This window comes from Lasioglossum baleicum, unplaced genomic scaffold (assembly GCF_051020765.1).
Source record: "Lasioglossum baleicum unplaced genomic scaffold, iyLasBale1 scaffold0021, whole genome shotgun sequence".
Taxonomy (NCBI): Eukaryota; Metazoa; Arthropoda; class Insecta; order Hymenoptera; family Halictidae; genus Lasioglossum; species Lasioglossum baleicum.
The window spans coordinates 2,316,048-2,330,500 of NW_027469081.1; the positions used below are offsets into that span (position 1 = coordinate 2,316,048).

Sequence of the window (14,453 nt, forward strand, 5' to 3'; positions counted from 1 at the left end):
TAATACCGTGGTTCCCTGCCTTCGCTTTGCCCGATACGTATCACGAAACGGTAAACGATAATTAAAACCTTAACAGCTTCACGGGTATTGGACACAAAGGACAAGCTGTTAGTTTGACCTGTGTGTTAGCACAAGACATCATCGAAGATGAAAGTGGATACATGTCACATAAAAGATTCACGCTTCCTCTAACACCTGTATCGCTAATTAAACCTGCAGAAACTAGTCCTACCTGTTGAGTCTTTTTCATACGAATCGCAGCTCTATTGTCCCGTGCTAGTGTCAAATACGGAGCTTTCTTCTCGTTCGGCAATGCACGCCACTTCTTCAATATTTGTTTGCATCTCTCTGACCAAGCTTGAATAATACGGTTAAATATATTATTAAAGCAAGATAGATCAACGTATATCCACTAATATATATCATACAAACCTGGGTACTCTGTTTTCCATTCCGGATGATTAATATTCGCGTAGAGCACGGAAGATATAGTCGCCCCTCCGCCTAAAGCTTCATCGGCTTCCATTTTAAGATTACTTCTTTGGTTGTATGAAATTGTAGTATTGCCTGCTGGTGTGGTGCCTTCATCGTCGGGATTAACCCACGGACTTGGTGGTTCAGAGAATGCAGGACTGAATTGTGGGCTACTATATAACGAAAAGTTGAAAAAATGTTAATTATGCTAATTATTCATTTTCTCGCACCTCCAGTAGAGATATAAACTTACTTGCTATACTCCGAATGATAAGGAGACGGCGGTGGAAAGCTCATCGGAGAGTTTAAGTTAGATTGACCAACAGAGGGTAGCGCACCAGGTACTTGCGGTCTTGGTATAGGCATCGTCGTTTGTATGCCTGTAATTATTATTATATGCGTGTATTATGTGCTGAATATCTCTATGTAACAATTAGACTGCAGATTTCAACTCACCAGCATGAGGCGAAGGGGACACAAGAGGCGTTGTGGCGGACGCAGGGTGGGGAGGTTGAGCTTGAACGGAAAACACTGACGATTCTTGAGATTCTTGGGATTCGTCGGTTAGAACCCCTTTAAATATCTCTTCGATATCTTTGCTGTCCATGTTGGGTAATCCTGTATCTCTGACCATTGATTCTAAGTTAAAATGTGGACTTAGAATGTCTGTCAGTTCGTCTTTAGTTGTGCCTGGCGTGTCATCCAACTCATCTAACGCTTCGCTAGCTTTAGCCAAGTCTTCATCAGGTTCGTTCATAATAGTATTGACAAGATCGCTATCAAGCAAATCACTCGAGATAGGTAAGATGTCGCCGAGTGCTTCCGTGTCGCTACCATCGTCCTCCATAATTTCTTCACGTTTGATCGGTGGCTCGGTAGGTACCTTCTCCTCTTCTTTCTCTTGCTTGGCTTTAACCTGCTCCATCGCTTTCAGTTCATCTTGAGATAGCTGAATAGTGTCCGCGTTCCCGGACATGTTCTTCTCGCTATCCGATTCGCTGCCGCTCTCCAATTCCTTGTCTTTGGTCGTGTCCATAAGATCTTTGCCGAAGAATGCTTCTTGCATGTAGAGAGGAAAACATTCTGATAGTTTTGTCTTTGGTTTTCTTCTCTGCGGTTTCCTCCTCGGCTTGTCGTCGCTCACACCGACTGTGGAGTCAGATTGCTTCTCGGGGTCGCCATCTTCCTCCTTGTCCTTGCGCGTACCCCGTAGTCTGACGATGAAACCTCCAATACCTAACTTTTGCAAGTTACGTTGGCGTTTACGTCGTAAGACAGGTTGTTCGTTGTCGCCTGTGTGAATACTAAAACCTTCGGGCGGTGGTTGGTCACCGCGCTGCGTCCACGTCATGCCTTCCTTCAGTACCTCTGTAGGTTCGTCCTTGACATCGGACAGATCTAATTTCGTTCCGTTTTCTTCTAAAGAATTGTCTAAACTGCCGCCAGCTACCACGGACTCTATCGTAGCCATGATGTCTGCCTCTTTGTCTATCAGAGGGTGCATTTTTCTCCTTTTCTTCCGCGTTTGCTGATGTTCGGACGTCAATGATTTGATGTGATTCATGCCAGCTTCGGACAGGTAAACACCGTCGACCAAGTACTGTTGAGGAGATGGTTTATATAATTCTGGACTGTGCGACGTGGGCGGTGGAGAACGGGGATATTTGTTTGGTTGTGGTTTTGATTGATTGCATAAAAGATGCGGCGGTGGTACATCTCTTGGACGACAAAGTATACATATATAACCCTCTTCCGCGCATTTATACGCATCCGTCTCGCCCTTGATGGAGTCGCACGCGCAATGAAGCCACCTCTCACACTGGATGCATTGTATAATTAAATCCCCATCGTTGTACGCCTCCTGACAAGATATGCAGACAGTATGAGATGCACAAGGGCCACACTGCGTGTAATTCTTCTGCCAACTGCTATTGAATCCTGGATCGTTCGAACCACATGTTTGACAGTGCGCGCACCACTTGCACTTCCATGTACCGTGCGGCACGTAATCCAATGGCGGATCCATGCAGTAAATATGATAACTGATATCACAATCGTCGCATAAAATCAAACGACCCTCGTCATTTCTCTCTCCGCAACCTTCGCATACTGTACAATCAAGGCACCGCCAACCCTTTTGTAATATTACCTTAGTAACTTTCACATTAGCGCAATAAGGGTGATAACATTGACCGCATTGTGCACAAGCAATTAAGCACCCCTCCTGATCGGTGCCAATCGCACCACACATCACGCAAATATCTTGGGTCAATACGAACTTATCTTTCGCCGAACATAATACAAGTCTATTCTCGATGCCGGGTTCATCTTCCTTCGAAAATGAGTCTGACATCGGTCTCTGAAATAATAAACATTAGTGTGTCAGAAGATTTCGTACACCTCTTAAAAAGAAAAACATGATTAAACGTGTTATACCTGTAATCCTACACCAGGTACTCCAAAGATACCTCTCATTTTCGCTTTGGGACCCCTTTTTCTCCCAAACTCTGTCATCTTTTGTCGTTTTTGGTATCCAAGCTTACCAATTCCCTTCGGTCGTCCAATCAATCCACTTCCCAGTCCTAATCTCTTCTTCGCAATCTTGGATGCGCAGAATGGTTTCCCCTTTCCAAGACCTATAGAATAGAGCGCTTCTTCTGATCCACCTTGATAGTCAAATTCAGATGAATCTCCATCACCGTACAGACTCTCCTGCGACGCACTTAAACTTAAGTCTCCACCGTAATCATCAATATTATCTTTCCTTTTTACAAGTGCCATGTTTTTGCAGTGTAGACAAACATATTCATAGTCAGGTTTAGAATCCTTACGATGCTGGTAAGTTAATGGATCAGCCTCAGGGTCACAGGTACCGTGAACAAACTTTTTACATGCACTACATTGAACCATTTCTCTATACGCGGCAGCCCGATATGCCTTTCTACAAAGAGGACACGAAAAACCTTTGTTCCTTTGTTGGTAACACGAATCACATACGGTGTAATGGGAATGCCACCGTGATGATAGACCAGCGCCTGGTGTACGCGAACCACAGTCTGTACATACACGGCAACACTTACACTTCCACCCATATTTAGGTATTGATGTAACAATTGGTCGTAAACAACTAGGATGATACGCTTTTTCACAACGTTCACACAACATTACTTTTGAAACATCTTCCGGTTGACGACACACTTGACATACTCTGCAAGATACACATTGCCAGCCAGCCCGTACACCAGGCAGTAGTGCCAAACCGACACAACTGCCATGGTAATGTTGGCCGCAGATAGAACACATTACTAGATTGGAAACATCCCCCATTCCACAGCACTGGATACAAGTAACGTCACCGTTCACTAAAACGAAACCGTTCTCGTAAATATACCCACTAATTGATGTAGCTCTAAGGGTGATAAATAGACAGCGGATCTTTATGCGAAATAGATGTTTTCATCCTGAATTACAACAAACTGGAGACAAATAGACATTTTTTTTCTTTCTTAATATGTTTGATACATTAAAAATAATATAACAGTATTTTTAAATTCTTCTAATATTTCGACTCCTTTGAATTACACCTACTCATTGTTGTCATAAATGCATAGAATCCGCTGTCTAGTGACAAACATATATACGGTTCACACAAAACTTACACAAAAGTGGAACTTGTCCCAGGTGTTGACTGCAAAATAGGGACAAGCTTTTCGTATCCTGGAAGCAACTCGAAGCTGCGGCACATGGTAAATGAAAATAACGATTGCACGATGCCACCTGGTAAAGAACAATGTTATAACATATTTTGCTCAACTAAAATAAACCTTTCTTCTTTTCTGTTTTTGAAGAAAAAATGAAAGAGATGCAGAAACTGAATTACTTTGCAAGGAATTCCAGCTCCGTAATGAGAACAATAAGCGCAACGCCTCGACGATGCCTGCACTATTGCTGGACTTAAACTTTCTGTTGTTAACTCTTGGGTATTGCTCGACCATACTGCACATGATTGATGAATGTAATAGTGCCCAGTTGATTCAAATAATGTTCCTATTTCGGGTTCTTCTAAATACCCAACTATAGTTAATTCCTCCACTGGTTCCGTAAAATTTGTTAGACTAGTATTCCTGCAAAGCATTATATTTTCTTTGAACAATATCTATAATATATCTTTTTATCGGAGTTCTGTGAAAACGGACACCTCCACTTTCTATGTAGAAGAATTTTGTAAAATTCAAATACCTGCACTTAGCTAGACTCTTCTGCCTACGGCAAGTCACAGCACCAGGACCTGCTGTACGTGGGCTTTTGTCCCCGGTAGATATATCAACAAGATGATCAGTTGTTTCGTCACGATTGGTGGACTTCTCAGGAGTAAAACCTTCGGGGCAGGTAAATCTTAACAGTTCCCCTTGACCTAGTTGACTTCGTTCACCCAAATTACACAGAGCACAGACTTTCCCGGGCCTAACGATATATGTACGCATAAATATAAATACATTGAAAAATAAAAGAATAAAATTAATATAGATTAAGATTTCTTGCCATTGTTCTGGAAAATATGGAGGCTCTTCCGGCGCTGGCATGCATCTCTCAGTGCTAGATGACTCTCCGTCAGGATTGGCATCTTCACCGAGACGAAGAGGACTCGGAGACTCTGAATGCGTGTCGTCATCTTTACTTTTAGTACGGCGTGGTACACCTCTTGCATATCCGAGACTAAATGAACATATATTTATGTAATGTTTATCATGCTATTCTTTTTTTCATTCTCGTAGGTAACACTAACCCTTTGCCCCTTGTAGTTCCTCTTCCAAAAGGTCTACGAGTACCGCCACCACGAGTAATTCCAGGTGGACGTTCTTTTCTAGGTCTACCCGGGCCCCTTCTAATATTTAAAGGTTTACCTCCAGGAAGTGGAAATTTCTGGTACCGTAAAGGATCATGAAAAGCTTCATCCGGGGTTACTGCAAGAGAAACAAACTTTTGTGCTTCCTCTGAAATAACATATATATTTTTAAGAAATACGTGTAGAAATGAATTATTACAACGAAAGACACACATGTATACTCACTGTTACCAGGAATTGGTGGTACAGAGCCTAGCAACTGATCAGAATTTGCTGGAGAAACAGGAATTCCTGTTGTTTCTTCATCTTCGTCCTCACCATCGGAAGCTTCGTCTAATTCCATTTCTTCCTCACCCTCAAGACGCTCTTCATCATCCATGGCACCTCTACTAGACCTGTGTTGCTATGTATTCCTATAAATTATACAATATCCTTCTTTAATTGTTTTAGATATCGTGCTTCCGTTAAAGAGTTCGTCTAAGTTTATTCCAAGTATTCTTTCGAGTATACAAACTATATTATAGTCTCGTATAAAATAAGCGAGTGAAAAGTGAATAAACAACGTATTCAATTAATGATCAATTATAAATTATATCATTTACATAACAGAAAATTCAATAACATAATAAGAGCTCATAAACATATGTTATATAAAATCATAAAGTATAGTTTGCTTTCGACCTTGACGACATCCTCAACTTTTGTACCCCATTCTCCTGCGCATTCGGAGATCAAACCGAGGTATTCTTGCCCGACTAAACTCTCTATTCACTGCGAATCGAGGAGTACACAAATTTTTAATCAAATATTTCTGCATGCTTTCAAATAAACTATACCTCACCCTAAACACCTAACAGTTACACTTATTCCATTAATACAAAGTGAAACTATGTAGGCTAAACCTGTCTGCTACAAAAATAATTAGACCTGTACATTGATATATTTGTGTTCGTGTTCGTTAAACAAAATGATACACCAATAAATTTCGACGAAGAGTTTTGAAAAATTTTTTAATTATTACGTAAACGATCGCGTACGTCCGGTCCACGGAAAGGCAAATGAAAATATTTTCACCCGGGGAAACCGGTATTTTATGAATTTCACGATAAATAAACCGCGCGCACGAACGGGTGTACAAAACACATCAATCATTTCTTATGTGTCAATGCTGATTTCCACTGCGGTACGATATAAAGACGAATAGGAATAATATATCTCGTGTAAAAGGATCGGTTTCGCTTGAAATCGACATATCGTCAACAAATAAAAACACGAACTCGTGTCTCGGTCCGAACTCACATAGCATTTAATCTCTTTACAGTATAGAGCTCAGTCAGCTACAGCAGGATGGCGTGCCGCTCAGCAATCGGCGGTCACTCCACAGTAGGGAAAACCGAGGCACTATAATCACCGTAGAAAACGCCACTTTTCATCACCGTGAAACACAAATAGTTCTTGTCACCATAAGCCGCAACACCACATATCAGCCATCGTTTATCCGGCGGATTCCCGCGTGCACAATTGACTTACGCTAAATAAGGCAGGGGAGAATTTTGTTGGCACGGCCTTTACGGCGACAGTACGCCATTGCTATGTCAGAGTTTGCAGGCTATAAACATACCCGGGTCGCCCGTAACCACGCCGGATCACGTACCTTCCAGTTACTGTTGTCTCCTTAGCAGTTTCATGGTGACTTTGCACGCGGAATTATCGGGGTCCTCGTTGAAATTCGCACGGCTCATCCAAGTAAACATCTTGTAGTAACAGAAAAAAATGTCACAAGCTGCTTGAACGGAAGAGTACGCAACTGACGAAGAGCTAAAGTCACGGAGTCCGGATGTCGGAACAAAGCCAGAGTGCGCACTCGCTTGGATAAGCTACACGTGCTGCCACCATCGACTGCTGCACCGAAATCATCGTCAGTCATCGACGACTGCACAGCCTACGCAAGATGCAAGAAAATCTACACACGTGATATTTTGGGTTCGAATTCCCGAAATAGTCCCCGTCCAGGATGGTCCAGGAACAGAAGTAGCGACGAATATATGAAATAAAGTCATACTATTCTTTAAAATAATGTTATTCATTATTCTCTTTATGCGTATACTGTTACAGGGGAAAATGGAAAAGCATCGTATCCAATCGTATCCAATCCTTTCGAAGTCTGATCGTTTCTATTGTTGCATAATGTTGGTACTCGTTGATTAGGTGTCGTGTCACTACCAAATTCGAAAACGCTTTAGAACACGCTCAGACGCAATAAATTTGCCGCAGAGAAGACACTCCCGATGTCCCGTGTTTCTCTAAGAAGTTCAATATGTTTCTCACAGCTGTGAAACAAATGCAATTATTGTTAAGCATGAAAGAAACGGAATTTTCGTTTTATCAACTCTGCCGTTAACCTAGTCGCAACGCAAGTATTACCTCGCTTGTCCCCCGCGTTCATGAACATGTTCACGATCGAGAAACGTTTCATTCGACTAAACGAGTTTAAATAATTGTTCAGCAATTCCTTGTCGCTGGGCTTGCAAAAATGCTGTTCCAAACAGTGTAAAATTTTACTCAACATGTTCCCGTCGAGTTCATTACCTAAAACTGATATGATTTTGTTAGGAAGGGACTTGAGAATTTCGTTATGCACACAGTGATACACCAATATAGCTCGTTGCAAGTACCAACCTAAATCTAACTTATCGGCATTCAATGATCGCAACAACTGGGCGTACACCTCTAAATCATCGTTCTTCAATGACCGCCATACACGCATGAATTCGTAGGATGTTTCAATGTTATTAAAATTCTGCAATTTCATCGATATTTATGTTTAATGTTTCCTCAGTCGAGTCACCAGTAACATACCTTCGGGTCATATTTTTCCGGTTTACTAGCCTTTCTTTCGCATTTATCCGCCGCTTCATGTTTCCTCGCAGACGTAACGTTAACTTCGCAATTTTTTGTTGACTTTTTAACATTCGACTTCTCAGCCTCGGCCGCTTTATTATTATTCGGAAGTTTTCTATCGATGTTATTTTTCTTCGACGCTGTTCCGTTAGAGATATTTTTATTTTCCGGAGAATTATTGTTAATGGATTCGTTCGGCAGTTCTTCGATGATAACGGCACCATTTTGTCTCGAGGGCATTGGACAAGTGAAAATTGATTTCGGATTCCTGAATAAATACGAACTCGTATTTTCTTTTGTAGAATTAAATGAATTTTCCGGAGACCCGAATATTTTTGAAGCATCATTTCTCGCTATAATTTTTTCTCTATTGTCGTTTTCAAGACAGTAATCGGCTTTGAAGTGTGGTCTGGGTCCCAAATTTTGCGACGGTCCTGGAGCCCTGTCGCAGAAACATATACTATTTCCAATATTTAATTTCGGTTCAGGTTGTTTATAATTGTTATTTGTTTCGGTTTTATTGATTTGTGGTTCTTCACGTTCAGCTTCGCTCTGTTCGATAATAGCCATTCTACGAATACCAGATTAAGATTAATTAGATTTCATTTGAATTATATCTTAACGCAACTTCGTATGTACCTTACTTTCCTAGATTCGCAAGGTTTCCTTAACTTTTTAACTCCAGCTATAGCATTAGGATTGATCGGTTCCAATTTCAGAACAGCCTCGTAATCAGCTAATGCCTGTATATTAATTAAGTTTTAACGGAACGGTTATAAAAATTTGCGTACATGAATAAGTCACATAGTGATGCGATACCTCGGATGACTTTTGAAGGTGCTCTAAAGTTACCGCTCGTCGGAGCAAAGCTTTTATGTTCGCGCAATCTGCGTCGAGCACAAAGTTGCAATCTTTAAGGGCGTTTTCGTACCGTCCGAGTTTGATAACTGAAAGCAAGCGAATAAATGAGCTGTTGCCTATACGTGGACACCGTTGCTAATTTTAATGCTCCGATAAACGGTTCTTACATGTTATCGCACGATTATTGTAAGTGGTTAGAGTTGGATCTATTTTTATGCTAGTATTGTAATGTTCAAGAGCCTCTTCGTAATCTCCAACCTTGAAAGCCTCGTTTCCCTTTCCTTTTTCTTGCTCTGCCATGACGTTTAATTCGGTCCCGGTTAATGATGCTAATCAAATCATGCACGCGTTATTTTAAAACTCATACGTAAACCTTGTTGAATATGAATTGTAACTGTACATTATATACGAAATGAAATGAAAAGATTGATCAAAGGAGTCCGCTTTACAACTCACATTTGTTAATAATCGTTTCCTTATTGAGCTTCCTTTTTTCCAAACTTTCCTTTTGCTTTTGTTGAAACCTTTTTGTTTCAACCTGCTTCTGCTCCTCTCGTATATCAATTTTACTTAACTCGGTGTCTACATCGTATTTATCCCATGCCGCATAATCGTATGAGGCGATTCGTTTCGTTTTATTAGAATCTTTCGAACGCGTTACCGTGCTTCTCTGATTAAATTAAATTAGACGTTCTAAGTTTACGCGTGGCTCGGTACGAATAGAAAAGGTAATACGATAGTTATATATAGGAGTTAAGAAAGATATACAATAATGTGGAGATACTTTTGCAAACTCTTCTTTCAATTGCCTAACATTAGGTTGAGGAACTGGTTCCGATGTTAGAAGATTTTTCCCTTCTTCAAGATCTTTCTCTCGAGACTGCATTTCGGACGTCCAGTGGTTAATGTCTGTATCAAGTTCTTTGCATTCTGATGGGTCTAACATGTTTCGCGTTAGAACGGGTTCAGATTTTCTTAGAATTATGCTCGTCGGCTTAACAACGGCTAGACGTTCTTCCGCGTGTCTCGTTAAATCTGGGTAATACCCTTCTTCACCGGACCTATTAATAAAACACCGCACCTATACTTACTTAACAAACTCATTTGGCAATTATTATAGAAGCAGGATATTATATTTTAAAAGGCACACAAACGTGACAAGTATATTTAAACGCTTTAAATCTAAATTCAAATTCAACTTTCAATCGTTATATTTAAATCTAAATTCAAATTCAAGCTTTCAATCAGTATATTTAACTATAATTATGAAGTGAATACAATTTAATTTTACAAAAACCGCGCGGAATTTTAATTTCCACTTACCGCAGAATCGTTACAATACGCTCCAACGTTTTCCCATTTGTGCATTTAGAGATGTATTCGTACGAGAGGTGCTCGACCGGTACACCATACCTTTCGAGCAACGTCTTTTTCTCAGGATTTGCAATGCGTATAAGCTGCGCGTCCTTTTCATCCATGTCGTTAAACAAATAATCGCGTTGGTGGTAAAAGGAATCCTTTCTGGTAGAACTTGGTTAATATCGTTGTCATGGACACCGTATCGAATTATCAATTACGGTTTATCCGCGAAGACACTGGCTCGACTGGTAATGCAGGCCAGCGTCCTCATGATGCGTTTCCAACGAAAGCTCGGACAATACATAGTGGCGTGTGCATACGGTTCATTCGATTATATTCGCACCAGTCGATTCGGAGCGATGCTTACCTGATCTTCAGTTAGTTCAAAACCCTTGTTCAAGATACTAATCACGAATTCTTTATACGTACACTAATTAGATCAATTGTAAAATTATAGAAAATTACTTGAACACGCGTAACTTTTCGAACACTGGTCTCCTAGGATTGAAACTTGGATTTTCAGCTTTTTCTCGCCGAAATCCACAGGATTGCATATAAGAAGAAGGCAAAAATTTCTGGTTACCAGAGCTGAAGTTCAATCTAAATCAGGGATGAGCATTCTCGTCTGAATTGAGACGAAACCACGACGTAAGGTCCACTGTGTCCCTCACCAACATCCGCCGTAACCATGGAGAAAGAGGGGTTGGTGGGGAAGCAGGCGTTTGAGGGGTTCCTACTGGTTCCTACCCCGCCGATCGCTCCCGTAGACCGTAGTCGATCATCTTCGCGAGGGCTGGGCGATTGTTATCTGGAATTATCATCGGTTGTTCGACCCGATAAAGATTAGGCGATAATTCTCGAGGCGAGGTGGCTCGGTACCGGGCAGAAGTTATTGTACCCATAAAGAGAAAAGTGTTTTCGCGTAGTTAGCTGTAGCGGTGGACACGCGCTTGCATACTAGAGCGATCGCGCATCGGTCTCCGCTTACCTGTTAACACGCCAGTCACCTTGTAGCGTGGAGCGGTACGCCATGCCATGCCGTGGTCGAAGCGTGCAGTGGGCAGACTGGAGAGTGCATATTAGACAGCGCGAGGCGCTCAAGCTCGAGCATTCGCCGGCGAGCGCTCGGTGAGATCGGTGCCAGAAGTTGTTTCCGTGTATCGTGCTCGTTCCCGATCCGCTCGTTTCCAATCGCTTGCCACAGTCGCGTATAATCTCGTCTCGTATTGTTTACTATTATACGAAATAGCGAAAGAGATACGTGGGAGTTGTACGACCGTGGAATTCTTCATCCGAGTGAATTCGCTTATCGCTAGTAGATATCAGGTATTTATTTACGCGTGCTTTCGCACGTTCGTTGCGTCGAGTCGAATCACATGCTATTATTCCTGGGAAGATCGACCTGCTTGTGTAAACACCAGGCCACGTCTGTGCGTAGTTCGATGTTTGCACATCGACAGTCGACCTTCCCGAGACACCGTATCCATACATCGAATTTTTCATCGATTTACACGCGCTCCAATCGATCGAATTCTACCTTCGGATGGACTCTTGTTTACGATCGATGATCGGGACGATTCAACTCTCTTCTCGCTTGGCCTTGTCTTTCTATGTACTGTAATGTGTGCAGCTGTCAACCGTAGAGTACAATAAACCGTGATAAAGTGTCCAACGTGTGAACACATCGCGCGCTTGTATTGTTTTAATTACACACGTCTCGGCGTTTCTGCTAATACATAAACAATAAACACCGTCGGGCTTTACGCGCGAACCTGCTCCGGAAACGCTCGTCTCCACGGGAATCCGTACGATCGAGTAAAGTCAATCAACGCTATCTAATCTCGCGATCTGAATCTGAAAGAGTCAATCATATAATATTGATGTTACCCATATTGTCTATGACAATGACCACTTGTTTCACTTGCTATGAACACTTGTTCGCAAACCTGCGTATTTAATCGTGTATAAATTGATTCAAATGTGTGTTATGCAAGATATAATCTATAATATTAACATTATGCGTATTATAAAATAAACAATTTCACGAGTGTAAAGAAAAGAGGCTGTTATTAAAAAGAAAATTCAAGCTGAAGAGAGAAGGCAAAAAAGACGTATAGCAGCAGAAGATCGAAAGAAAGAAAACGGCTCTTGAAAGAAGAGAAACGGATTCAGAAAAAGAATACAAAAATGTTTACTTGAAAATGAACTATAAAATTTTACACTTCGCATTATAAAATTTTTTTTTAAATCAACGTAGCAAATGAATAAGTGTTTCATTGTGAAATTTACTTTATTTTTACGATGGGGCTCATATATAGAGGGGACATCCACCTTATCTTTGTTTCCTGTTTTCTAAAAATATTGGATATTCGTCGGTAGCGAAGTACGTGCGTTCGAACGGTTCCCGTAAAAAAGTGACGCCGCGCCGGGGTTACGTTAATCGGCGGTGTTCGCGAGTGATATGTCGTCTGTATCGTTCGACACGAAAAACCGTGTCCCGTAAAGATCGGGAGAGGGGAAAAAATTGGCGCGGCGCGGCGCGACGCAGGAATTGCGAGAGAGCACGTGGGCGGTGCTCGGAGTCTAGTTGTGCGCGCCGTTCGCTTCCAGTTCCAGTATTCGTCTGCCCGTCCGCGGGAACGAGTGGTTCTTCTGTAGTTGTTTGGATTGCGCTGGTTTGCGCGTTCTCTCGCTCGAGCGTACACACACGTCTCTCCTCGAACCTTCTTTTTTCCCTTTTCGTAATCCGAACGGGGCGAGCGACGTTGGCGGCGCCAAGCGAGAAGAGAAGATGAGGAGAGGGAGGCCGTCGACCCGTTATAAATGGAACTAGCAAGACAGCATTTCTTGAATCGTTTCTTGTGTTATTATTCGCAGCGTGGCGGCGCACGGGCCCGCATGTTTTCCCGCGACGCGACCGGAACGCCGCCGTACGACGACGTTTAACCGGCCTGTGGTCCAGAGAGGTTAGTTTGCAGTCGACGTCTCGCCGTGCCGCGCTGTCGAGAGCAGTCGCGCGGCGTCTGTACGTGGAAAGTGAAGTTTTCGAGGGGAACAAAAAAGAGAAATCGTACGAGCGAGAAATCGAGGGACAGAAAGTGGCGTTTTCAACGACGCGACGAAACCGACCGGTGTGTGACATCGTTGCCCGAGAAACTTTCGGACGCGTTCCAGTGCGACAGATCTTTCGATCAGCGTCTACATAGAGTCTGCATAGAGGAAGTGATCTCGAGGATATATCGATGTACGCGTATCGCGTGTGTCGAATTACTTCGTAACGCACTGTTCTTTCCCTCGCTTCGCCGTTTGATGCTGTGACGATTCGTGATCGGTTCTTTGCCGGAGGATTGCGAGTGAATTGATTTCGAAAGATCGACGAGTCTGAAAAGGTGGCTCTTACTCAACAGAGTTTATCGCGCCATTGAAGAGCGTGCGTGGAATGAACATCGAAGCTGTCCCTACGGTTCGAGGCGATTAGTGGAAGCGGAACAAGTAACCAACGTTACCGGTGCTACTGGTTGCGATGCAGTCTGAACAAATAGAAGCTCGACGGACGAGCAAATAACACAGTCATCGATCGTAATCGATCTTTTTTTTTATCGTCGTCACAAAACCGTTCCACTCCACAGGGACAGGAACGTACGAAAGTTTGTCATCTGTAAATATTAGCCTGTTGGGTAGCAAACTGTGTGTCTCTCCGAGGATTCGTATTGTGGCGCGCTTGTGTTGTTCGTTACCCATAAATCGTCGCGTTCTCGGCTCCCATGCGCGCGTGCGCGATCGAAATGCACATTAACGTCGTTAAAATGAAATGAACGGCGCGTAGAGTGAAAAGCAACGAGAACAGTGCCAATCGGGGAGAATATAATGTGCAACCGAAGCTCGGATGACACCTAACATCCACGTCTGATGACAAACGTCAACAGAATCAGGGTGGTCGTCCTCGGCGGCCCCAGAGTCGGAAAGTCAGGTAATGTCAACATTGCTTTCTTTTGTTTACGATACTGAAACA

General features: G+C 42.5%; 3 protein-coding genes across 17 annotated transcripts in view; 1 reads left to right on the forward strand and 2 right to left on the reverse strand.

Moving 5' to 3' along the window:
- Positions 1–7,130, reverse strand: part of LOC143219219 (uncharacterized) — a 35,374-nt gene extending 28,244 nt beyond the window's left edge. For 11 of the 13 annotated variants that reach the window (XM_076445162.1, XM_076445159.1, XM_076445167.1 and 8 more), the window contains exons 1-12: positions 6,975–7,130; positions 5,546–5,733; positions 5,261–5,468; positions 5,017–5,190; positions 4,714–4,938; positions 4,355–4,598; positions 4,134–4,251; positions 2,911–3,836; positions 931–2,833; positions 728–854; positions 433–647; positions 233–357 (exon numbers count right to left, since the gene is read on the reverse strand). In XM_076445162.1, coding sequence (XP_076301277.1) covers positions 233–357; positions 433–647; positions 728–854; positions 931–2,833; positions 2,911–3,836; positions 4,134–4,251; positions 4,355–4,598; positions 4,714–4,938; positions 5,017–5,190; positions 5,261–5,468; positions 5,546–5,699 — 4,419 coding nt within the window. In that variant the 5' untranslated portion in view covers positions 5,700–5,733; positions 6,975–7,130. Of the gene's footprint in view, positions 1–232; positions 358–432; positions 648–727; positions 855–930; positions 2,834–2,910; positions 3,837–4,133; positions 4,252–4,354; positions 4,599–4,713; positions 4,939–5,016; positions 5,191–5,260; positions 5,469–5,533; positions 5,734–6,974 lie in introns of all 13 variants that reach the window. The other 2 variants (XM_076445161.1, XM_076445163.1) reach the window with 2 other exon arrangements.
- On the reverse strand, positions 6,974–11,245 carry Spag1 (Spag1 axonemal dynein assembly factor). The gene is made up of 10 exons (XM_076445173.1): positions 10,406–11,245; positions 9,867–10,143; positions 9,539–9,752; positions 9,250–9,411; positions 9,041–9,168; positions 8,861–8,964; positions 8,180–8,792; positions 8,000–8,120; positions 7,745–7,915; positions 6,974–7,650 (listed from the first exon to the last, which is right to left on the reverse strand). Exons 1-10 carry the CDS (start codon positions 10,558–10,560, stop codon positions 7,571–7,573), a joined length of 2,025 nt encoding a protein of 674 aa, XP_076301288.1. The 5' UTR covers positions 10,561–11,245; the 3' UTR covers positions 6,974–7,570.
- A 32-nt stretch (positions 11,246–11,277) lies between these two features.
- Positions 11,278–14,453, forward strand: part of LOC143219222 (ras-related and estrogen-regulated growth inhibitor) — a 92,239-nt gene continuing 89,063 nt past the window's right edge. Inside the window, exons 1-2 of one of the 3 annotated variants that reach the window (XM_076445175.1) lie at positions 11,278–11,767; positions 13,404–14,411. In XM_076445175.1, coding sequence (XP_076301290.1) covers positions 14,351–14,411 — 61 coding nt within the window. In that variant the 5' untranslated portion in view covers positions 11,278–11,767; positions 13,404–14,350. Of the gene's footprint in view, positions 11,768–13,318; positions 14,412–14,453 lie in introns of all 3 variants that reach the window. The other 2 variants (XM_076445174.1, XM_076445176.1) reach the window with 2 other exon arrangements.